The sequence below is a fragment of the Cervus elaphus genome, chromosome 20 (genome assembly GCF_910594005.1).
Source record: "Cervus elaphus chromosome 20, mCerEla1.1, whole genome shotgun sequence".
In the NCBI taxonomy this organism is placed as follows: domain Eukaryota; kingdom Metazoa; phylum Chordata; class Mammalia; order Artiodactyla; family Cervidae; genus Cervus; species Cervus elaphus.
Genome location: NC_057834.1, coordinates 104,577,800 through 104,603,718, shown reverse-complemented (window position 1 = coordinate 104,603,718; position 25,919 = coordinate 104,577,800). Strand labels below are relative to the sequence as shown.

The window sequence follows — 25,919 nt, the reverse complement described above, 5'->3', positions numbered from 1 at the left end:
CATATTAACATAATTTGATGGGTGGAAGTATGACGGTGGTGAGAGGATTGTATTGTTTAACAAATCTTTCTGTTAACTGAAAAATGCTGTGGAAATACACAAAATATTCACAGAATACAAATGACTGGGACATTATTTAGGGTTAGAAAGACAAAAAAATCTAGAAAGAGCAATCATGTTTACTATTTAGTTATTTCACTTGTTTGTGTCAGGTTATACTAGATGGTTAGCTCATCAGTCTCACCAAGTTTTAAGAAATATATTTTATAATATTTAAATGTTGATAGAAAAACAAATGTAAAATCATACAAATGCAAACACAGATTTTTAGAAAATAGCATCTACAGTGTCACCAATTAAAGTGTTTATAATCAGTGATTTTCTGGTGCTGGATGGATATTTATTAATTTGAACATTTAAGCAATATATCTTCATATGGATAGTTAACTATTGATGTAAATATTTTTAAAGCTTAGAAATTAAGAACTTTTAAATTGCATATAGATTGTATAATATAAAACTTTTCAAGAACCTTTAATAATGAATGTGTTATAAGTTACATGTGTGTATGTTTTTTTTCCTTTCTTTCTCCTCAGTGAATTACCTGAGAGAGAAGAAGGTGAAGGAGAAGAAACTCCAAACTTCAGCCATTGGGGACCACCAAGAATGTATGTTGATAACATTATTGGCTTTCTCAATAGGACAGTGCAATTGGTTGCTCTTTTCTTCAGTTTAATAGTGTCAGTCATTCTCTAATGATTGCCTCAGTTCACATGTACATTGGCCTAAACTGTAGCTGCATTTTGTCTTACCTAGAGGTTTTTAGCCAGGCAAAATGACTATAACCAATATTAGGAAAATCATTGTCCTACTTTTTCAGAGACTGGAACTTACAGATGTCCATCTATGAGGGACTAAGTATACTTTCTCACTGTATCACTAAGCAAGGCAGGTAGGGCTGTCTTGAAGGTAGTAAAGCTCTTTTTCTCTTTTAAGCAAACAAGAGCAATAGTTGAGGCTTCTGTTACATAGCCCCCTCCTCCTCTTATGTTAGTCCAAGTTTATATCTTGTTTGCACTAACAGAGTGTGCTGGGCCCATCCTCCTGTGGATACTCTCATTGTTTTAGGTAGTAACCAGGGCTGTACTTTATGAAGATTATAGAAGTTTTCCATTAGCTGCTCTTTCTATCTTCACTCATTATTAATTCTATCATGCCACCCACATTGTTTTTTTTCTTGAACTTTTTGAGTTTTGCCTTAAAAACTCTTAGCTATTTTCTGAGCTACTTTTTGGAGTTAATAGGCCAATAGGCCATGTCTGTGCAGTTTGAATAAAATTCACAATATTTTGAGGGACAAGTTTTATTCCATACTTTATGAAAATGATGTGGAGGTAGGAAGAAAAGAAAACCTTTCCAGTCTCTGGAGCAATAAAATCTGTCCTCTGCTTAAAGAAACACAGGCTAGCCTGGCTGACTGGGAATAGCAGTATGGGCAGTGAGCGTGTCAGTGACAAGTTTATTTTATTCTGAAAGAAAGAAAGAAAGAAAGAGAGAGAGAGAGAGAGAGAAAGAGAAGTCGCTCCGACATGTCCAACTCTTGGCAACCCCATGGGCTGTAGCCTACCATGCTCCTCCCTCCATGGGATTTTCCAGGCAAGAGTTCTGGAGTGGGTTACCATTTCCTTCTCCAATTCTGAGGGCCTGTGCTTTTTTGCCAAAATGATACATGTGACTTTCTTGATTTTTTTCACTCATTTGTTATTTCCTCAATTCATTCTTTGCTAATGTTACGTATGATGTAGATGAAAAGGACTCATCAAAAAATATATGGTGGTGGGAGATAGGGATATTAAGATCTAGCCAAATTTCTCAATATTAAGAGTTGTATTTGTTGTTTTAGAAATCATCTTCAGAATTTAAACTGTCACATATGCCATGAAATTGTTTCATAAGAATCTAACAGAATTTAATCTCATTCTATAGAAGTGATAGATTCTTACAATTTAGGAACTAGGTATAACTTCTATAACATTTGTGAAAATGTATTTATATAAAATGAGCCACAAGGATATACACGCTGAACTCAATGACAATACAACAAATTACCTTGTTCATGAGTGAATTCTGTTTTCTTGTTTGTTTGTTTCTACAGCGTTGAGATTTTTAGAGAACCAGATGTATCTCTTGGTATTAGTATTGTTGGCGGACAAACTGTCATAAAACGTTTAAAGAATGGAGAGGAGCTTAAAGGAATATTTATTAAACAAGTTTTGGAAGACAGTCCAGCAGGAAAAACAAATGCTCTTAAAACTGGGGATAAAATACTTGAGGTAAATAATGTTAAATTTTTGTTTTTGTTTGAAATGTACTGTAAAACAGTAAATATGTGTATACCGTTGGTATATTTTATTCAGATGCCTTAGTTTGTAGGTTTACACAATTTTATGAGATTCTGAAGTTGAACTGTAGTAGTAGTGTTAGTTGCTCAGTCGTGTCCGACTCTTTGCGACCCCATGGACTGTAACCCGTCTGGCTCATCTGTCCATGGAATTCTCTAGGCAAGAATACTAGAGTAGGTTGCCATTCCTTTCTCCAGGGGATCTTCCTGACCCAGGAATTGAACCCAGATGTCCTGCATTGCAGGTGGACTCTTTACCGTTTGAGCCACTAGCAAAGCCCTTAAAATGATAAAACAAAAAGCATCAGCTGGCTGAAGAAACAATTTCACAAGTTGACAGAATGAGGCAGAATGTGGGCCTCATGCTTCTCCCACAGTCTTTAACAAACTTTGAATTGTGTGTGGCAGTGAGGTAGCTCTGCTGTCCTCCCAGAGTTGACCCTGAAAGTAGAAGACTGTTGGGGGAGGGGTGAACCCATCCTTCACACATAGCAGGCTTTGCAGAGTGGAGTTTTGAGGATACATCAAAGGCACTGAGAGGTCTAAATCTGATACATTTCTTTGCATTGGGTTTATTGGATGACACCATATTGAATATCTTTAACCCCAGAATCTGCTTGTCCTTGACTCATGGTTTATAATGCTAAACATCAGGTGTGGTGTTTTATCTCTGACAGAGTGAAAAGTGCTCTGGAGATCATGGATTGAAGTCTAGATTGTCCTGTTTGTTTTCTATTCTTTGACAAATTATGAAACATATTTTATTATCAGTTCCCAAACAAAACAGAAAAGAGATTTTAAAACTCATATAATCATTGTGAAGATTAAAGAATTGCATAAAACTGCTCTGTGTATACAAATTTGAGGTTATATTTATGTTTGTGAAATTGTAAAAAAAATTTCAAACACAGTGGAGATAAAGGAATGAAGAAAGTGAGCACAAATCCCTTCTCTTATGGTGTTTACATGATAGTGGGGGAGATAGACAATACACAAAATAAGTAATATATAGAAAGTTAGATTGTTATAAGTAGCTATGGAGAAAAATAACAGGGAGGAGAATAAGGAATGACAAGTGGTGATGGCAGCAGTTGCAATGAATAGATTTGTTATGGAGGATGATATTGGGACAAATACAGGAAATCACCAAGTGAACAATGTGGACACAGGAGGGAAGATGCCTCCAGACAAAGTGAACTGAAGTGCAAAGGCTCTGAGATGGGAGCTTGCCTGGATGTATTGAAGGAACAGAAAGAGGTCTAGCACTGCTAATATAGGTAGAGTGAACAAGAGAGAAATTGAAAGAGAAAAGGTAATGGGAAGCCACATCATGTAGACCTCAGAAGGTTGTCTGCTCTGAATGCGTGAGAATCCATCAGAGAATTATGAACGCATACATATTTTTAAAAAGGCTTATTCTGGCTTCTGGGGCAGGTGTGGTTTCTTTTATTTGGCATTTGTGTGGTACATTGTTTTTGTTTTGTTTTTTTCATTTTCATACTTATTTGTGATTTTGTTTTAGTTGTATTTTTTAAGCAACATATAACTGGATTTTGCTTTTTTAAAATCTAAATTGATAATATTCATCTAATAAATCATTTATTTTAAATTTTATTTCTGATACATATGAACTTAGAACAAAATACAAAAGATAATGTTTAAAAATTAGCTTTTTTCCTTTATATAGTGAAGTAATTTTAGATTCATAGGAAATTGCAAAGAAATGTATGAGAAAGTCCCATGTACTGTCTTCACTTAGCCTTACCCAATGTTAACATCGTGTTACATGACTACAGTAAAAGCAAAAACAAAATGCTAATATTGGCACAATTCACAGACCTTAGTCAGATTTCACCAGTATTTTCACACATGTGTATGTATGTGTTTATAGCTCTACACAATTTTATCACATGTGTAACCTTGCATAACTCCCACAGCAATCAAGAAACTCAATTGAATCATCCCCACAAGACTCCTTGTCTGACCCCTCAATAGCCACTCCTCTCCACTTCCCCCGTCTCTAGCCTCTGGCCACCACTATTCTGGTTTTCCGTATTTATAGTTTGTTATTTCACAGTTGTCACATAAATGGAATTATGCATTCTGTTTCTTTTTGAGATTCTCTCTCTACTCAGTGCAATTTCTTTGAAGTTCTTACAATTTGTCAGTAGTTCATCCCTTTTTATGAATGAGTGGCATTCCATGGTATGGAGGTACCACAGTTTAACCATTCACCCATAGAAAGATGTTTGGGTGGTTTCCAGTTCTTGGTCGTTATGAATAAGCCTTATAAACATTGGTATATAAGTTTCTGAGTGAAAATAAGTGTCCATTTCTTTGGGCTACATGCCCGAGAGTGTAATTGCTGGGTTGTATGTTAAGTTCCTTTCTTAGTGTTAAGAAACTGTCAAACTGTTTTCTAGAATGGCTGCACCATTTTGTATTTCCACAAGCAGTTATGAGTGATCCAATTTCTCTGCATCCTCACCAGGATTTGGTGTTGTCATCTGTTTTTCATTTTAGCCATTCTGGATAGGTACATAGTGATATCGTTGTTGTTTTAATTTGTAGTTCCCTAACTTTTCATGTGCTTAATTGCCATCTGATACCCTCTTTGGTGTAATGTTTGTTCAAGTCTTTTGTCTTTTTTCTAATTGAATTGTTCATTTTTTCTTACCTTTTTGAATTTTTTCTCATCTTTCTCTGCTGTCAGTGAATAAAAAGTATTCTCTCATCTAATCCATCATCACTTTTACACATACTAATAAAAACCCATTGTTTTATCTCAGATTTAATAATTTATATTTCTTCAGATTCACAACAGACCCGAGATGTTACACTCTAATATATATTCTGTGAAGCATAATGAGTCATTTGTTTACTTTTTCTATGAAAAGCATTAGTTGTTTTGTTAGTGAAGTTTAATACTCATTTCTGTCTTGAAGTAATTGCACAAAATGTTTAGGTCTGCATAAAGAGCTTTTTTAACGAGAACGTTTAAATTATTATTATTTTTTTTTTTACAAAACAGACTTTTCTTTTTTTCTTTTTTATTTATTTATTTCCATTTATTTTTTATTAGTTGGAGGCTAATTACTTTACAATATTATAGTAGTTTTTGCCATACATTGACATGAATCAGCCATGGATTTACATGTGTTCCCCATCCCGATCCCCCCTCCCACCTCCCTCTCCACCCGATCCCTCTGGGTCTTCCCAGTGCACCAGCCCCGAGCACTGTCTCATGCATCCAGCCTGGGCTGGTCGTCTGTTTCACCCTTGATAATATACGTTTCGATGCTGTTCTCTCAAAACATCCCACCCTTGCCTTCTCCCATAGAGTCCAAAAGTCTGTTCTGTACATCTGTGTCTCTTTTTCTGTTTTGCATATAGGGTTATCATTACCATCTTTCTAAATTCCATATGTATGCGTTAGTATACTGTATTGGTCTGAGAATGTTTAAAATAAATTAACTGGGTCTTCATCTATGTGAATGGACATTTTTTTAGGTTATAATTTTAAAGTTGAGAAAGACTAAGATTATTTTTCTGTTGTAATATGACAGAATTCTAACTTTTTCCTCACTTCTCAGCTTTAGTGATTCCCATTTAACACTGTATAATCTCTGTCAGGGGAAAAAAGCTGATTATTACTGAAGAGGATGTAGTTCTCATGTAGCCTCTACTTTTCTTACTGTTGAATGTTTCAGGGATCAGGTTTTTCAAAAGAAGCTTCATCAAACTGTAGTGACAACTTTTAATTGTCACTGTAAATTTTTTCTATTTTTTTCACTTATTATTATTCATATCCTTCCTCAATTCAGATGGGAAAAAAGCTTTCACAGCATTAAAATCTTCATGGATGCCTATTAGAATAAGAAGCCAGAGTTCTTGCCATGGCCTTCTGGAGTTTACATGGGGTGGCTTCAGCTGCCTCCCTGACATCACCTCTGTCCTCTCTCCTCTTTCTCTGCTCTTTAGACTCACCTCCGTTTAAATCACAGGGCTCCCATCTCCTACCTCCGTGCTGTCGCTTCTCTGTCCCTCCGCTTCTGGCATGCTCATGTTCTTCCTCACTCTGCTCAGAGGCAGTAACATCATCCTATCACTCCTGTGCATGTGCTTCCAACTCCTTTGATCTTCTTTCCTTTCATTGAACTTTTCTGGGACAACCACATCCTAGTTAAGTGCAATTGTTTGCTTATTTTGTGATCTCGTTCTTGATTTGGACCAACAAAGTTATACCAACAAACAAGAAATTGTGACACTCTAAAGCCTTTGGAATTAAACGTTGTAAAATAGCAAAAAAAAAAAAAAAAAAAGCCGAGAAACAAACAAACAAAAAACCCCACGCATACTGTCTGGTCTCATTTTAAATTCATGACAGCTCCCTCAAGTGGGTCTTTGATTCTGTCCTGCTGTCCTGTATTTAACAAGTTGTTTGATTCTTCTAGGTATAGTTACTTCAGACCTCCTGTGCTTCCTTCCTTAGTCTTAATGTCAGTTGAAGGTACTTTTTTCTTATTTCATTGAGAAAAGAGGAGAAGTCGAAAGGGACCTTCCCCTTGCTCCTTCTACATCCTTTTTTCTACCTGTGCTTGTTGCAACAAATGAACTATTTGTGTTTCTGCTGTCTAGAGTCTGTCTAGCTTGTGCAGAAGTCATTCCATCTTCACTCTCCAAGGGTTTGCTTCTGCAGTCATCACTCTTCTTTACCTTCATTTTTCCTCTCCTCTGCATCATCATTATTGTAGTATATCTCATCTTAAAAAAAAAACAAAAACCAACCTTAATTCCACTGCATCTACCTTCCTATTTCTTTGATCCCCTTGTGGCAAAACAATATTCACAAATTGTCATTATCCTCTGACTGTATACCACCTAAACTTTTACCAAGGCTTCCTTACATTATGAGTTTGAAGAGTTTGTTCTGTTAAATAAGTACACTTGATAAATAGAATGTTCTTTGAGACTATGGGCATGTTCACAAGTTATGCTTTCTCAGATTTGTATAATGAGATGTTTACACTTTACCCAAATTTATTGAACGTGAAACTCTTTTAGTAAAAGAACCCATGGGTATTTTCATACTTCTTTTTTGAACATAATTTGAGAAATGTTCAATTACTCAATTTGATAATGGGCAATTTGCTTAAAATACCTTTCTTCTTAGTTTAATTGAGAGAAGATGAGTCCAAAGAGATCCCCAGCCCTTACCCCCATTCAGAATTGTGTCCTCTAATAGTGGCAGAGTTGACATTATAAGCTCGGAAGCTTCTTAAGGTTCTGTTATTGCTTAAGCTATTTTTGCATAATTATTTTTAACCTCAGCCATTATTATTAAGATATTTTTCTTATTTACTTTTCTTGAAGGTAAGATGTTAATTTTCTTAAACATGGTCTCCTAAGACAGCAAAGCTTTTTATGTGCCAGTCATATTTTTTTCTAGCTGTTGTCTAATTCATTCAACTCTGGCTGTTCTCATAACTAGATAATATGCATGAACTTGAATTAACTTATCCACAAGATCTGCTCCTTTGCTAACTGAAATAAATTACTTCTGTGTTTTTAGGTGTCTGGAGTAGATTTGCAGAATGCTTCGCACAGAGAAGCAGTTGAGGCCATTAAGAATGCAGGAAACCCTGTGGTGTTCGTCGTTCAGAGCTTGTCATCGACTCCAAGAGTAAGCTTTAGTTTACATATTCAAAAAGTTTAAAAATAGTCTCTAGATCTGTGGATCAAGCTTTTGCCTCCAAGTGTTAATATTTTCCAACATATTTTTTACTGTTATTCTACTATTACTTGAAGTTAGCTTTGTAAAAATTTAATTATTAGCTTCAGTTTTCCCTTTTTTCTCTGATTTCAATCTCCTGGTCAAATTTGAGTTATTCGAATATACAATGGAGTCCAACAGACCTATTTTTGATTCCTTAATTCCCTATTTACCAGTTTTGCTAATTTGGAAGCAAGTTACTTAACCCTTCTGAACTAGTTACTTTGTCTATAAAACACTTCCAACACAGAGTAGGTCGGTTATAAAAACATTCTAGAGGGACTATCAAATGGTCTGTGTATCTATTATAGCGTGTAAAAATTCAAACATGTTGCACTGTATGTTCTGTTGGAGATTCTGAATTTACAAAGAGCAGTATTTCATCATAGAGTTTTTTCCGGTAATAAACTATCCATTTGGTATGGAATTAGAACTCTGATACACAGATGTCAGTGACAGGATGTGTATTTTATATTGCAGTATGAGGCAGAAATGTCACCAGTAAGTCCTGCAATATTTATTTTTCTATATTTTATAATGGAAGACAGCTGTTCAAAACATAGGCATTTCTGAACAGTAGAAAAATTCTGCATAGTTTTTAAAAATATGCTTTTTAGTCCTCTAAAATGCAGTGCCTTTCAACCTTTTTTTATATCAAGGCATACAGAAAATATTTGTTTAACATACTGGGTAAACAGATGTCTGGCTGTCCCAGGGGCGGGGGGCATCAAGTGTATTTTTTGCATGCTTATAGCCTGCCCATACCCAGTGGGCTGCAGCCTCACCCCATATGGTCAGCTCTACTGTGCACTGTACTTGGAGCAAGGTCCCTTCCAGACTTAATGCTACATTTATACCATCAAGACTAATTGAGAGAGGGAAGCAGAATAAAGTCTTCACATTTTTAAATGCAGTTTGAAATTCTAGATTTACTGGAATCCACCCTTAAACTCTTATGATATTGAGAAAGTTGTTGAGGCCATCACTTTTGTTTCTGGAGACTGAATTTAATAGGAATATTGGCCAGATTTTCCCTGCCAAATGACACTTCCAGAGAAGCAGTTCTGAGCTAGAATGAGCCAATCAAATTATACATTTATACGACCACTTGTGACTGTTTCGCCAAAAAATATTCAAAACATTTTATTAGGTTATAAGGTCAGCCATAAAGGCCAAGCTTTTAATCTAGTCTTTGTTGGTGAGCTGTGGTGGAAGTTTTCATTTGAGTGACCAGTATAATATCTTTCAACTGCTCAAAAAAAAAAAAAAATGTCTTCAGCTTTATTACATGCCCAAGTCACTTATCCCTCAGGCAGCATCACAGAGTGTCACCTTCGTTGAACACTGAACTGTCTGTGGTTCTAGCCAAAGAATGGTGATGATATTAATGTCCATTCCTTGTTCCATTTTTTCAGCACAAAGTTGATTCCACCTGAATAAGGCAATGAAAGGAATCAAGCTTCATATCTTTGTATCTTCGGCTTACTTATTCTTACAATTATTATTGGTCATCACAGAAATAGAAAATATAGCCAAATTCTTAATCATTTTTGATCAGTTTAATTAAACTTTGAAATGTTCTTCAAAATTCCCAAGAAAGTCATTTCTTAATGTTTGGCCATCAAGGTCCTATGTCTAAATGTGCCTAGAAAAAGAGAGTGTTAGTCGCTCAGCTGTGACTTTGAAACCTCATGGATTGTAGCTTGCCAGGATCCTCCCTCCATGGAATTCTCCAGGCCAAGATACTGGAGTGGGTAGCCTTTCCCTTCTCCAGGGGATCTTCCCAACCCAGAGATCGAACCTGGGTCTCCTGCATTACAGGTGGTTTCTTTACCATCTGAGCCATCAGTGAAACCTTCATGAAAATTCTCATCAACATGATGGATTGAGTGGTGGTGTTTATGTTTGCACTTTTTTTTTAAGTTTTAATTTTTTTTAATATTTGTGCTTTTAAAAGGTGCTTTAAGAGGATTGGCAACACATTACCTTTTTAAGCGTTTTCTCCTACATTTCTCAACTACATTTTTAGCACGCTAGAAAGAAATGTGTATATCCACTTAGATTTACTTGGTATATGCTTATTTGAGAGCAGAATTCATGATCTGTACTGTATACCTCTATAGAAAGTTTTTATGCCAAAGTAAGTTTTTCTACTTATAATTGCATTTCACAGTCCGTTAAGGTTTTCTGTATATATCCAAAACCAAACCCTTTTAAAATTGGTATCATCCTTTCAGGTCACTAAATTTATTATCATGTGTTGTTTTCTTTTTTTCTGTCTTCCATTTGTATTTCCCTAATATCTTTATTTCATAATGGCATCTAAATTTTTTTGGACATGTTCATTTTGTGTATTAGTCATATAGAAATATATTTTTTACTTTCATAAGAAACATGTGCTCTCCTACTTTTGATAAAGATGTGGTCTTTTTTGGTGGGCCATTTGTCTTCCAAAGTTTGCTAATGACATGTGTAGAGAATAATATTTCTCTGCTATTTGACAAACAAAGAGTGTAAACCTTATGAATGGCAGCTAACTTTTATCCCATTTCAAAGCTTCCACCAGTTAACTTTAGCTGGTTTTTCCATGGGAGAAAGTAGGTCCAGTATAGGCAGGTGTTATGACTTTGTAGGGAGACAAAGTGTTTTAAATTCTTCAGAATTAGAAACATATACCTGTAGATCCACTGGTTTTTGAACTCTGACTCAGGTTGTCCTATGTTTTAAATAGAGAAATAAATATTAAGCACAGTGTCTATTCACATAAGAAGCCACAGATATATATTGATTTATCACTACTGTTGCTTTTTACTTAAGAGAAACATTTCTGAGGTGGTCTCATTTATTCCAAAATTAATTTATTCTTTTAGACTCTAAAAGTAGAGAAGAATTAATCATCAATTGCCTTTTTTGAGAAAAGTGCTTTTTTTTTGGTTTTGTTTTTTAAATTATCACTAGGGAGGCAGTTACTTTAATTTTCTGAGTAAGGAGATTTATTTTTCCTTTTAATCTGCATGTCTGTCATCAGATTTTATGCCAATTACTTGTGTTAGCTATTTGAGGAGCCTTTAAAATAATCACTAACAATTTTGTATTTTCTTAAGATATTTTACAGGTAGTTTTACAAAAAGAAATGAGTCAAAAAGTAATCTGTGCTGTTGGCACCATTAAGAATTAAAATCATTTCTATGAAATTGAACTGTTTGATTCATTTATAAGCATTTATTGAACACTACTATGTAGTGCTTTTTCTGAGCATCAGGGTTATAGTGATAAATAACCCTAAATTCCAGCTCTAATTGAGCTAATTATCCAGGGGTGTAAATAGCTTTGTATAATTTATCTATCTGCTAACAGTGATGGTTAAATATTTATTGAATGTACACAGTGCACTAGATACCATACCTGAACTGTATGAAGTTATTACATAAGAATGATTACTGCAACACTGTAGGAGAGAAGATTGTACATGAAGTGTGTAAAATCCCATGAAAAGAATGACTGACAGCAAGAAATGTTATTTATCCATGAAAAGAAACATATCATAATCATTCCAGGTGACAGGATTTACAGTTCATTAAGTAAAAAAGAAAAAGTAATATTTACAGAGGCATCCATTTTTTACATTAAGAAAAGTAAAATCAAAGCCTCAAATAAGTGGGCTGAAGTGATATCACTTCAGTGTTAGCTACCCTTGGTGACTGGAATAAACATGTACAATAACCTTAAAAAAAAGAAAAAAAAAACAACCCAAAAAACCCCCAAAGCTTGAGCTGGAGTACACTGATGAATAAGGTAGATCAGTGAAATAAATGTTACATCCAGCATTATAGGAACTAACTTTCTGGATCTAATTCACAAGCCTGTGAATTTATTGTCCCTTGATGCCGCACACAAGCGCACACACATGCAGGCATGCGCGTTTGGATTATATAACTTGTTAGATTTCCCAAGTTGTGTTGTTTGCCTTAACTATACTTCTCATATTTGTACTTTTTAGGTGAAGTTAGAGATATAGTTAAGTAGGATTTTAACTATTTTTTAAAAAAATATGCATGGAGCAATGTAATGATTGTGACATTTAAATTCTTTCTCTCTCTCTCTTCCTCACCTTTGTGGTGGCAGGTCATACCTACTGTGCATAACAAGGCCAAAAAAGTCACTAATAACCAGGACCAAGACACCCAAGAAAAAAAAGAAAAGGTAACCTAATCTCTTAAACTTTTAAAAATGTTTTTGGTATCTTTTTGCATATCTGAGCTGCAATTAATAAGTGTTTTTTTGGATGAGTATCTGAGCATAAGTATGGTAGGTTTAGGACTCTCCTGGTGGCTCAAACGTAAAGAATCTGCCTGCAGGAGACCCAGGTTCGATCCCTGGGTTGGGAAGATCCCCTGGCGAAGGGAGTGGCAACCCACACCAATATTGTTGCCTGGAGAATTCCGTGGACACAGGAGCCTGGTGGGCTACAGGCCATAGGTTTGCAAAGAGTCAGACACGACTGAACAACTTTAAGTTCACTTCATGGTAGTTATATCTCCCTCCTGTGAACGTATCTAATTCTGGCCTGAATGAAGACCTAGTGAAGTACAGGTATAAGATGTCATGAAGCCATTATCAGCCATTATCATCTTTTTCTAAATCCCAAGATGTTAAGTTGAATTTCTATTGTTTAGTATTAAGTTTCTTTTTTTAGCTTTCAAATGATTTATTTTTATTAAAAATGTATTTTTAATTTCCATACAAATATCAAAAAAAAACTTATTGTTGTTATTTTCAAACCTATTTCAGTTATAACCACAAATTGTATTTTATATAATATCTTGTACCTTGCACATTGGTTGAGACTTTTTTTTATGGCTTAGCACATAGGTATTATAAATGTATATTTGTGATTTAAAAGAATAGCTATTATCTAGTTACAGATTTTTATACAGAGTTATTAGGGCAAACTAACTAACTGGGTTATTCAGGTATTCTATATAGTTACTGATTTTTTTGATCAGAGTGACTCATCTTCCATTTTGATGGTTAAATTAATCTACTTTTTATGTAGTTTTTCAGTTTTTATTTTATATTTTTCAAGATAATTTATTAGGTTAAATTAAAAAATTTAATATCCTCATAGGGATATAATTGACCCTTACATTGATATGTGGCCTTACTAAGTAGGCTCAAAGAAGGGAGATGATCTATCTCATAATTGCTCTTCTTCTGCATTGCCCAGAATGCTGCCGGCCACCTATTAGGCATACAATGCATATTTATTGCTTGAATAAAGAATCTTAAAAACAGAACAAAACTAAATCTCTGGTTTTAGGTCACTAGGGATTGGCACATGCCCTCTGGGGATTTGCCTTCTGATTTGGAATTTATGGTTGTTTTTGGCCTCAGTTACAAAAACGTAGTTTTGAATTTTTATCTGTGATTTATATATATGTATATGTGTGTGTGTATATATTTTTAAAGAAGGGCTTCTCAGAATATTTAGTCTTTTTGCTGGAATTGTGTTGATTCAAATGTTGTTTCAAATATCTGAACATTAATCAAATGTTTATTGGAAACCTATAGTGTTACAGTCACTGTGCTATAGTTGGTGGATATAACATCAAAAAGGAAACAGACAACAGGCTGTGGAGACATGGACAATAAACACACAGATGAATATAAAGTGGTTACTGATTTAAATACTTTGGGGAACAAGGTAATTAGTTGACTAAGGAAAATTCCACATGAGATTTCATGAAGTAAAAAGATAAATGTGTGATACTTATCAACTTTGGTGCATTAAATCAAATTGAATTTCAATAGATAGCAAGGATATTTGCATTCAAATTTTTAAAAAAATCCAGTAAGAGCCTAGTAAAACCAAAAGTCAATGTATAATAAGTCTACCCTGCTGAATTTCTTAGCATGGAGAAGAAGTCATCACTAAGTTAACATGGCAATAGTTAACATTGCAACCATAAACCCCAAATCAGAAGGTTAAGTGGAACACAGGAAAATGATTTTTGTCCTGACAGCATTTGCCAATACCCGGTGACCTAAAGCCAGAGATGTTTGTTTTGTTTTTAGTTTATTTATTCAATAAATATATATTGTGTGTCTGTTAGGCACCAGGCAGTGTTCTGGGCCTTATGGGAAGATGATAGTTAGCCATGTTGGTGAATCTTTGGAGAATTCAGAGGTGATTATTGTCCCCAGTGGACAGAGGAGCCTGGTGGGCTACATTCCATGGGGGTCGCAAAGAGTCAGACATGACTGAGTACAGCACAACAATATATTATTGCCCCAGTGCACTCCCACTTGTGAGTCAGTTGATCATATGAGAATCTACATCTCCATTACAGGATGATGTTTCAGTGGTTACAGGATGTCCTTTACTATACTACTCTTCTCTGTAATTATAGCTTGTGTACAAAGCATTATTCTACACCCTGGAATGACAAATCACCTTCACTCCAAGAAGTGCATGTATGAATGTGATATGTAGTGAAATAACTAGAAGTGTAATTGGTATGATAGAAATATGCCCAGAGTACTAGGGGAGACTTTCCCAAAGATGGGAAGTCATATGATGACTTAACTATCTCTTTCACAGTTATTATTGATAGAAATACTTCCTTTTAGGCATTTTTTTCTCCTTAATACAAAAGCAGTCATGTTCTCTAGAATTCCTGACAGTCAGAAAGGAGACAATAAAAATCACTTGAAACTCTATTAGTAGAGGTGTAGGTTAGAAATAAAAATTTTGGCTTGACATTATTCACATTAAAAATATAGGGGAAGAAAGTGACTGAAAAACTAAAAAAAAAAAAAAAATCAACAAGCAGGTCTTGAATAAATCTCTAGTTTTTTCTTATTTTGTTTTATTTCAGTTCAATATTTTCTGACTTATATCATAGAGAATGTGAAACATCAGACTTCATAGAAATGCTATTATCGGCTGTAGGTTCATAACTCTTTGGTATTTTCTTTCTAAATTTTCTTCAGTATTATTTCATATGTTTTCTTTCTTTTAAGGAAATTGCGGACACTCTTCACAACAGGGAGATTTCATTAATAGAGAAGTAGTCGTCTGTAGTTAGTTATTTTCATTTTCTTTTTGTGTATTACCCAAATGAAAATGCTTTTTCCCACTAAACATAGTAATCCTTAAAAGTATGGTTACATTAACCTTATAAAATATATCTATCCCAAATAAGTATATTTTTTTATATGTGAAATATACTTCAATAAGGTTGCTGTTAAGGCTTGCATCTATTCCAAGTGGAAAATCTGGATTTGTCAGACTGGAACTAAGAGGAACCTCATGAAGGCATTTGCAAAGATCACAGTGATCTCTTGTGACCCTCTTGATGACACTTAGAGTATTATAGGATGCATGCTGTCTGATTATTCCTAACAGCAACAAGTAAAACAGCATCTATCAGTGATACTCTACATTGTGCTAATCTTTAGGACTGGCTGATAATTCTCATGGCTAATGTGTAAGCAGTTGTGATGCACACATGCACAGCATGTGGGCGTGTGGATCTCATGCAACATTAGTATCAATGTTTTTACTATCTTATATATTTTTGTTTTATATTCCACACCAGTGAGATCAAGGAGATCAGAGAGAAGGTATAAGTGTTTCTAATTAAAATTACCAAATCTTTTTGACTTTGTGAATTTAGATTCGCATATAAAAATGCTTCTGAGTTGTTTCTATGAAAAGGGATTTCTTAAAAGACTGGCACAAATGCTTCTTAGTCTCTAACCAATCAGAAAGAGAGACTTTAAAAAACTGAGTTTTTAATACCCCTAAAGCCAGGAGAATATTTCATGCTCACAATGAAGTAAGAGTCTTTCTCCATTTCAGATACACAGAGGACTTTCAGCTTTTGTCCTGCAACTTTAGCCATGTGTCGGCCATTTCAGATACACAGAGGACTTTCAGCTTTTGTCCTGCAACTTTAGCCATGTGTCGGATGTAGACACAAAAATGCAAAAACACTGGTCTGTGTGGCAAAAAGCTGTTCTTTACGTTGGAACCAAGACATGTTCTTGTACAAAAATACAATCAGGCAAACAATCTAATGAACATGTTTGCTGTTTTCTCTCAATCAAGAGAGAGTAGATGCCCAAATAACCAATATGTAATAGATCCTCATCATTCCAACAAATATCACTAAATTGCCAGATCATAAAACCAGATTCCACTGATTACTTCTACTAATGGTGAATAATTAACAGCTGAAGTACAAATTAGAACCAAACTTAGCTTAATATTAGAAACAACAACAACAACAAAATAGAACTGAAAATTAAAAAATGGAAAAACAGTTAAAAAGACAAAGTTCTTTTGCCACTGGGGATTTACCGTCGGAACCAGGAAATCATGTGTATGGGCTTAAACAGCTTATGGGATTGTGTATCTCAGGCATCACAGTTCATTGGTTCTGGGCGATGAGTATACTTGAACATCTCAGTGGGGCCTCCAAGACTGACTAATAAAATTAAAGAAAAGAAACTTGACCTTTGAAATTATGCAGAATGTAACAGTGTCAGATGTTTATTAAAATCACTAACATGGGAACCAAAAAGGTAGTTGTCCTGGTTCAGAGAGAATTGGAGAGAGTATTTATGTTTGCTGAAAAAAATGTTTAAGATTAAAATTTAGACACTAAACTAGTTAATGTCTTATAAGGCAACACAACTGTAATAATTTGTTAAAATAACTTTACATTTCTATAAGAAATCTAAATGCTCTTTTTAAAAAATTTATTTATTTATTTATTTGGCTGCACTGGGTCTTTGTTGCAATTCATGAGCTCTTGGTTGCTGCACATGGGATTTCCCTAGTTGTGGCAAAAGGGGGTTCCTCTCTGGTGGCAGGGCATGGCCTTCTCATTGTGGTGGCCTCTCCTGTTGTGGAGCATGAGCTCTAGGGTACGGGTTTCAGCAGCTGTTGTGCGCACCCAGCAGTCGTGGCGCGCAGGCTCAGTTTTCCCACGGCATGTAGGATCATGGACCACAGATTGAACCCATGTTCCCTGCATCGCAAGGTGGGTTCTTAACCTTGGACCATCAGCGAAGTCCTTAATATGCAATGCTCTTGAACAAGATGTTTTGTGTTATTGTCATTTTTCTAAATGTTAATGTCAGAGAACTGAAACAACATGAATGACAACCAGTTATTTACTCATTCAGCAAACAGTTAAGGACACTGTTTTCAGAGCTGAGGATGTCCTGTAGTCTGTGTTTTTCTCTGCCCTCACAGAAGTTCTTTCCACCTGGCCCTCCCTTGCATGCCTTGCTCCAGCCTTCGTTGCCACAGTGAGAGCCTGGACCTGCCTACACTCTTCTCCCATATGTGGTAGAAAGATGCCTGGACATCTGGCAACCCACATTCATACCATGGGGAGCCCAGGATATGCTTATCCTGCATTCTTTGTGAGCGTGTTGGTAGAAGTTAAATAAATAGGTCATAGAAACAACTGCCCCTTAAATATACTTTTTTAAAGTGCTATTAAAGAGAATTCATATCTTTTACTACTATTTTAAAAGCTAGCTCTCCTTGTCCTTAGCTTTGTCTTTCACTTAGAATGACCTTTGATTAGATGCTATCCTGAATAAATTTGAGTGTGTGTTTTTCCTTCTGGATGCCAAATAGTGTTTTCTATTTTGGAGGAATTTATTACATGTCTGCTTTCTGTAATGGACCAGTCATTGTCCATTTACTGAAGTGTATCCTGCCATTAGTGGCTTTGTCCTATAAAGCGTAATTGATTGTGCTTTATTGAAATCCTGTAGCAAAACAAATCTTAATTCAGTTATTTTGGCATCTGTGGGGAGCTTGGGTATATCAGCTCCTATTCTTTCCAGCAGCTTGGATCTCTCCGTAGTTTGGTATGTTTTATTTTTCCCAGCATTTAAGAAAAGGTCTGCATTGTATACAGGTAATATGATCATAAAGTCTACTTTAATTAAGCCTCTTTAAACCAAATATTGATGTACTGTACTGTATCATTTGGTGTGTAAATTTAAAGACTACGTATACAGAAATACAAAAGATATTCATCGTAAAACATTCTCTCTCTTTTTAAAACATTGAAATGTGTGTTAATTATTTACAAATTATAGATGAATACCTCTTCAGTTAGAAAATCTTGGTATTTCAAGTACTTTATAAAGAATGAAATCTGTACCTTTTATAATTGAATAAAAAGTTGAAATAATCATAAGATTAACGCATTGGGTCATTTTTATATCTAAGACATTTTTGAAATGTCTTTCATTTGAGTTATTTGGTCAGAAACAAAGAAGACTAACTCTCGACAGTGTAAAGAAGATACATGTAATTGGTTTTCTCACTGGAGAAAGGAATGCATGCTTCTGGGGAAGGTCAACAGTTTTAAAAGTTGTGCTTTTGAATTTCTGTTTTCTGTATTGGTGTATTTATATCACAGAGTCACTTTACATAATAACATAGAGAATAAAAAAATTATAATCCTAGTGATATGATGAAAGTTGGATATAGTCAAAATATTTACAGATTATCTTTTAATCCTGTTTGTCATTGAGGAAGAGGTTGAACAAAGGCAGTTAACTCTTCTCTCAAATTTTGCATCTTCAGAGGCGAGGAACTGCTCCACCGCCAATGAAACTGCCACCTCCTTATAGAGCTCCATCTGATGACAGTGATGAATCTGAAGAAGAATGTGCATTTACCAACAGTGAGTTCCTTTTCATTGTTTGGGATAGATGCATAACTTATTAAATTAGACTTTAATGATTGTTGTAAATTATCAAATACAGTGGTGTGGGTTCTTAGAAAATGTGTATGAACATATCTTGCTGAAAAAGAAAATTCAGATCTCCTAACTTGTGTGACTTTATTTTCCTAAGCTTTTGCCTCTGACATTAATATAACGGAGTGAATATCAAAGGCAACTGGGTGGTAAACTTTTATCTACAGTCCATCCTAGTCTTACTATTTGGTTGTAAATATAGAAATGCTAAGAAGTCCTTGAAATTGGAGTTTGACCAACAGTAATCAGAGTTGAATGTAGATGTTAGTCCTTGGTTACTTGCTGTGCCCAGACAAATGGTGATATTGACAATGCAAAATTATAGAAGGCCCACCAACTCATAAGTTTCTCCTTTAGTTGTCATTACATGATGTTATTTTGCATTAGGTGCATCAAATATACTTTCACATATATTTAGAGGAGGCTTTATTTAAAAGAATTTACATTCCTTTTATGCATGTAAACTGTATGTAGTTAGATCTCATTGCTGTTGTATACAGAATTTATTTTGGAGTGATGAAAATGCTCTAAAATTAGATTGTGATGATGGTTGCACAATTTATGACTATACTAAAACCTACAGGGTTATGCATTTACAAGGTTGGCTTTAATGGTTTTTGAAATTTATATACTTTAAAATAATATTTTTCCTATATAGAAAAGGAGTTTGATACAGAAATTGAAAGAGTTAAAATTTGGTCTCTAGTACTTCATAGTGTGTGACCTTAAGCATTCCTTCTTCTATGAAAATAATGGTACCTATTTTATAGGGGTTGTGATGAAGATTAAAATACGGTGATAAGGCTGTTAGCCTTTTATATTGTGAATCTTCAAAAAGTATTATAAAGTTCACTATAACTTTATAATTTTCTAACTATATAAATAAAATATAAAAATAAATAAAAGAAACAATTAAGTTGACTTTATAAAAACTTGCTTTGTACTTCATGATTTTATAGAACACTTTCTCATGCATTTTCATTTATTTGACAATCTTTGTTGAAGACCAACTGTTTTTCACTAATAGTGCTAAGTGAGTCTGCTGTGAGATAAATTAAACTTTGCTGCTTTTTATCTCAGTGGGGTAACCCACCTGGAATGGAGGATACAAAGGCATGGAAACAAAATTTAACGAAAGTACTGCAGTGCCTTGGTTCTCAACCTCTTTGAAAGCACAGCACATAATGGATGCTATTGATGTGTGTGTGCACTTGTGTAATGTAACCCTTTGTTTCGATAATAGTTATTATGGAAGCTGCAGCAGAGTGGAGGTAGCTTGTTGATTATTCATAATTTCTGGGTTACTAGAAGGCCCATATTTTCATGGTTGTTAGGAAACCTGGTTTAAGCATATGACTAAGATTACATTCTAACCCTATTCACTTAGTTGTGAATTCATGGACAGGCTTCTTAACCTTTTCATGGCTGACACTTTCTGATGTATACGGAGGAGAGGGGATATCTTATAATAACCTGTCTCATAGTATTGCTGTGAGCATTAGAGGAGAAAACTTTTAAAGAATTTAGTATAAGGATTGTGATACCTAGTAAATACTCTGCCTTACCATGTGCCAGGTCTTCATATGTATTATTAACTCAGTCAACATAATAATTTTGTGAGGTCTCTAAATATACAAATAAAGAAACAGGCTCAGAAAAATTAAGAAATATGTCAAAAGTACACAGCTAATAAATAGTGGAAATGGAATTTAAACCCAGGCACTTTGCCTCCAAAGCTGGTACTGTCTATTTTCCCATTAATTAAAATGTTAATATCCCAGAAATAGCAATAGCATGATTTGGGGTGGCCCAGTGGGCTTCCCTCATAGCTCAGTCAGTAAAAAATCTGCCTACAATGCAGGAGACCTGGGTTCGATTCCTCATTTTGATTCCTGGGTCAGGACGATCCCCTGGAGAAGGAAATGGCAATCCATTCCAGTATCCTTGCCTGGAAAATCTCATGGACAGAGGAGCCTGGCAGGCTGCAGTCCGTGGGGTCGCAAGAGTCGGACATGACTTGGTGACTAAACCACCAGACCACCAGTGGTAAAGAATCTGCCTGCCAATGCAGGAGACAGGAGATGCAGGTTTGATCCCTGGATTGGGAATGTTGGCGACTGAGCATGCATTCAGTGTAAATCACTGCCCCTCATGAACCCCACTAACGCTGTGAGTGTGTGCTGTGAACACACAGGTACACGTGGTCTTGGGACTGCTCTGTCTAATGGCGTCAAAGTGGTATTCACTATGTGTGCGCATGTGTTCAGGTGCTCAGTCATGTCTGACTCTTTGTGACCCCATGGACTGTAGCCTGCCGGGCTCTTCTATCCATGGAATTTTCCAGGCAAGAATACTGGAGTAAGTTGCCATTTCCTACCCCAGACACTGAGTGCAGATATAGACTTCTAATAGCAAAGTCATCTTTTAGCTATGACATTTTGCAGATTCTCCAGCAAATTTGAATTTCACAAGTTTCTCCATCTGTGAATATGACTTTCCATTCATTTTGCTCCCCAGTTTTTTCCTTCTCAGTGTACATTTTCCTTCCCATTGGATTTGCTTTTAATCTTCTGCAGAAGGGTTTGAACTGTATGGAGTCATGAGATAGTTCACATTTAAAATGTAGGTGAACTTAAAGCCTCTAGCTTTCCTGTATTTCTTCTTGATATGGATCCTGTGAGTTTTTATTTGTTCCTTAACTCTTATTAAATGAATGCTCTGCTCATCTGTCCAAAAATTAAAAGTAAATTAGTTCACTGTTTTATCAGATTCTTATTGTCCCCACACTAAGCATTTCTTTTTACAATGGTGAAAATATGATTATATAACTTTCCCATGGTCCAAGACTAGGAAGTGGACAACTGGAATTCATGCCTTAGGCCTACTAGGAAGTGATGATTGTATTAGAAAGATCACTGTCATGAGGTACGCATGATTCTAGAGTGTAGTTTAATCTAACTTAAGTCACCTTTGGTAAGTTATTCATTTATAAAGTTTATCCAGTCAAGAGATACTTACAGAGTGGGTATTTTAGGTGGGCGGACACTGTCTTAGGTGTCAGCAACGCAGCAGGGAACAAGATTTCTACTTTTGCTGGCTTATATTCTAGAGAGGCAAAAAGCTTATAAACAATAAAATAGTTTAAATGTTATAAGTACTATAAACACCAAATAAACAAGGTAGTTTGAGAATAAATCCCTTGGAGGAAGCAAAATTAAGTGAAATGGGAAGTCTGAGTAAGATAAGACCTAAATGGCAAAAAAGAACCAAAGAGCTGGCTTTTTAGTCATCATATTGATCAATTTTTTTTTTCAAGACTGTGATTCTCAGTAACACATTTGACAACCAAATATATATGTGCATGTACACACATGTACACACACTAATATGCATATATAATTGAAATAAGAGTTTCATGAACTATTGCCTACATTTATAACGTATGAAGAACTTTTTTCTGTACTACTTCTTTTTGTTTTTGGCCCTGCTGCATGGTTTGCAGAGCCTTAGTTCCCTGACCAGGGATTGAAACGGGCCCACAGCATGGAAGGGCTGAATTCTAACCATTGGACCACCAGGGAATTCCCTCTATATGGTTCTATTTCAGTTTTTAAAATGCTGTTTGCATCTCAGTTTATTTCTTGATCAACTAATGAGTCACAACCTGGAGAATAAAAAGCACACATCTGGATCTGTGGTTTTCAAACTTTGCCTTGCATTAGAAGCACCTGTTGGAAGTTGTTCAACCACTAATTCCCTACCCCCAGTTTCTAATTCCTCACACCTGGGAGCACCCAATAATTTACATTTCTAGGTAATGTTAATACTTCTGACTCAGGGCCCACATTCTGAAAACCGCTGATCTGGATGGTATTAAACTCATGGGAACTGGTGAGGTAGGATAGTATGTATAGACAGCGGCAAGAAGGGAGTCCAGTACTTGCCCAGGATAAGAGCATCCAAGCATAAGAATACTCTCAGATTATAAAATTAGTTTAAGAGAATGTGTTTCAAGAAGGGTTATATCACTGAAGCTCTGTGGTCAACTGTGGAAGCATTCTGAGAGGCTGAGGAGGTTGGAGACAGAGTAGTAACCCTTGAACTTAGCAACATAGTATTGCTGGGGATACTTAGCAAAATAAACAAAGTAATTATTGTTCAGGTTGTTGTGAGAATTCAGTGTTTCAACCAATACAGGCATACCTCCTTTTATTGTGTTTCGCTGGTTAATTTTGAACGTTTGTGGCAACCTGCATTATCAGATGATGTTTAACATTTTTTTTTTTTTTTTTAGCAATTAAGTGTTTTTAAATTATGGTATGTGCATTGGTTTTTACACATAATGTTATTGCATACATAGTAGATTATAGTATAAACATAGCTTTTATCACTTCATGGCAAATAGAAGGGGAAAATGTAGAAGTAGTGGCAGATCATGGCATCCAGTCCCATCACTTCATGGCAGATGAACAGGGAAACAATGGAAATAGTGATAGACTTTCTTTTCTTGGGCTCCAAAATTACTGCAGATGGTGATTGCAGTCATGAATAAAAGACGCTTGCTCCTTGGAAGGAAAGATATGACCAACCTAGACAGCATATTAAAAAGCAGAGACATCACTTTGCCAACAAAGGTCTGCGTAGTCAAAGCTATGGTTTTCCTGTAGTCATGTACGGATGTGAGAATTGGACCATAAAGAAGGCTGAGTGCTATAGAATTGGTGCTTTTGAATTGTGTGCTGCAGAAGACTCTTGAGAGTCCCTTGGACAGCATGGAGATCAAACCAGGCAGTTGCAAAGAAAATTAACCCTGAATATTCATCGACGGGATTGATGTTGAAGCCTAAACTCCAATACTTTGGCCACCTGATGTGAAGAGCTGACTCATTGGAAAAGACCCTGGTGCTGGGAAAGATTGAAGGCAAAAGGAGAAGGGGGTGGCAGAGGATGAGACGGTTAGATAGTATTACTGACTCAATGGACATGAATTTGAACAAACTCTGGGAGATAGTAGAGGATAGAGGAGTCTGACGTGTTACAGTCCACGAGGTCAAAGAGTCCGATATGAGTTCATGACTGAACAACAACATCAAAGCTTTTATATGCACTGTGAAACCAAAGTGACTCAAACTGTGGCTCACTCTTTTGCAGTAGTCTGGACGTGAACCTCACATCTCCCAAGGATACCTATATAGAGAGTGTGTTATGTAACAGGCATTTATATTATAGATCACTCATCTTATTTAACACATAGTTGAACATATGGCATTCTGGTGTCTAATTGCCATGAGATGTCGTACAATCATCTTAGCAATAAGAAACTTTCTGAATTTTAATTAAGAGTTTTGAAACAGTTTCAAATTAAGAAATAGGGCTTCCCTTGTGGCTCAGTGATTAAGAATCCCCATGCCAATGCAGGAAATACAAGTTCAGTTTCTGATCCAGGAGGATCACACATGCCCTGGAGCAGTTAAGCCTGTGCACCAGAACCGCTGAGCCCATGTGTGGCGACTCCTAAAGCCCGCAGGCCTGGGAGCCTGTGCTCCGTAACGAGAGAGGCCACCACAGTGAGAAGACTGCACGCCACAAGGAGAGAGGAGCCCCTGCTCTCCACTGCTAGAGACAAGCCCTCACAGCGACAAAGGCCTAGCACAGCCAGAAACAACAAATAAATAAAATTATTTTTATTTTTTATCAAGAGGCAATATCCACATAAATGCTTCAGTTCAGTTCAGTTCAGTCGCTCAGTCGTGTCTGACTCTTTGCAGCCCCATGAATCACAGCACGCCAGGCCTCCCTGTCCATCAACTCCCAGAATTTATTCAAACTCATGTCCATCGAGTCGGTGATGCCATCCAGCCATCTCATCCTCTGTCGTCCCCTTCTTCTCCTGCCCCACATAAATGCTTAGCTGTTGACAAAAACTACCATTATCAAACCTGCATGACTTGTCAAAGGGAGGTATCAGTGGTGCAAAACTCAAAGGGAGGTATCAGTGGTGCAAAACTTTCTACTTAACTTTATGGTATAGTGTTTAACACCTAAATTTAAAGTTATCTAGATTGTCTTGTCAGAGGTTTAATATCATCGAGGGCATGAAATGATAACTCAGTTCACTGTCACGTGATGACTTTCCAGTCTTTATTTCTGGCCTTAACCTTGCTCTGATATCCTGACCCAGATTTTCAGTTGGCTACTGGAAAGATGTCATAACTTTATTGTCTTTCTTTCTGAAAAGTGAAAAGTGAAAGTTGCTCAGTTGTGTCCGACTCTTTGCGATCCCATGGACTATACAGTCCATGAAATTCTCCAGGCCAGAATACTGGAGTGGGTAGATGTTCCCTTCTTCAGGGGATCTTTCCAACCCAGGGATCAAACTCAGGTCTCCCACATTACAGGCAGATTCGTTACCAGCTGAGCCACCAGGAAAACCCTTCTTTCTGAAAATGAATCAGCAGATATAGATAAATCTTCTTTCTCATCTCCTCATATTTGTAGCTTCGTGTTTTTATTGCCAGAATTTTAGTAGCTATGTGGTAGTAGCCACAGTTTATTAAGTACCTACTATGTGCCATAAATTCTCTTCAACTCTTTAAGTGTATTCTCAGAAGAGCCTTTGAAAGGTGATCTCTTCTGCTGATTTCAGCTGCATGTCACATTCTTTGGAAAATCTTCCCTGACTCCTTATTCTAATACTCCTGTAATTTTTTTTTTTTTTTGGCAAATTAGTGAAAGAAGGCATGTGACTCGCATAGTCCCATGGAGTGCACTGAAAACCCAGGTGTGCTCCTGGTGCTTTGGAGGTACTTTTCTCCTGAACTGTACCCTCCACATGGTTTCAGACCATCCTGTCCAGAACAGCTTGATGTCTCTTTCTCAGTACGCCACCCATTATTTTATCTAAAAGTTCTGATCCTCAGGGAGAGGAGCTACAGTCTCCACAGAGTCC

At 36.1% G+C, this 25,919-nt stretch overlaps 1 protein-coding gene across 6 annotated transcripts in view; it reads left to right on the top strand.

Moving 5' to 3' along the window:
• Positions 1 to 25,919, top strand: part of PATJ (PATJ crumbs cell polarity complex component) — a 361,279-nt gene that overhangs the window by 127,001 nt on the left and 208,359 nt on the right. For all 6 annotated transcript variants that reach the window (XM_043876093.1, XM_043876090.1, XM_043876094.1 and 3 more), the window contains exons 23-27: positions 597 to 668; positions 2,156 to 2,333; positions 7,974 to 8,084; positions 12,300 to 12,377; positions 18,796 to 18,895. In XM_043876093.1, the coding sequence (XP_043732028.1) occupies positions 597 to 668; positions 2,156 to 2,333; positions 7,974 to 8,084; positions 12,300 to 12,377; positions 18,796 to 18,895 (539 nt within the window). The remainder of the gene's footprint in view (positions 1 to 596; positions 669 to 2,155; positions 2,334 to 7,973; positions 8,085 to 12,299; positions 12,378 to 18,795; positions 18,896 to 25,919) is intronic.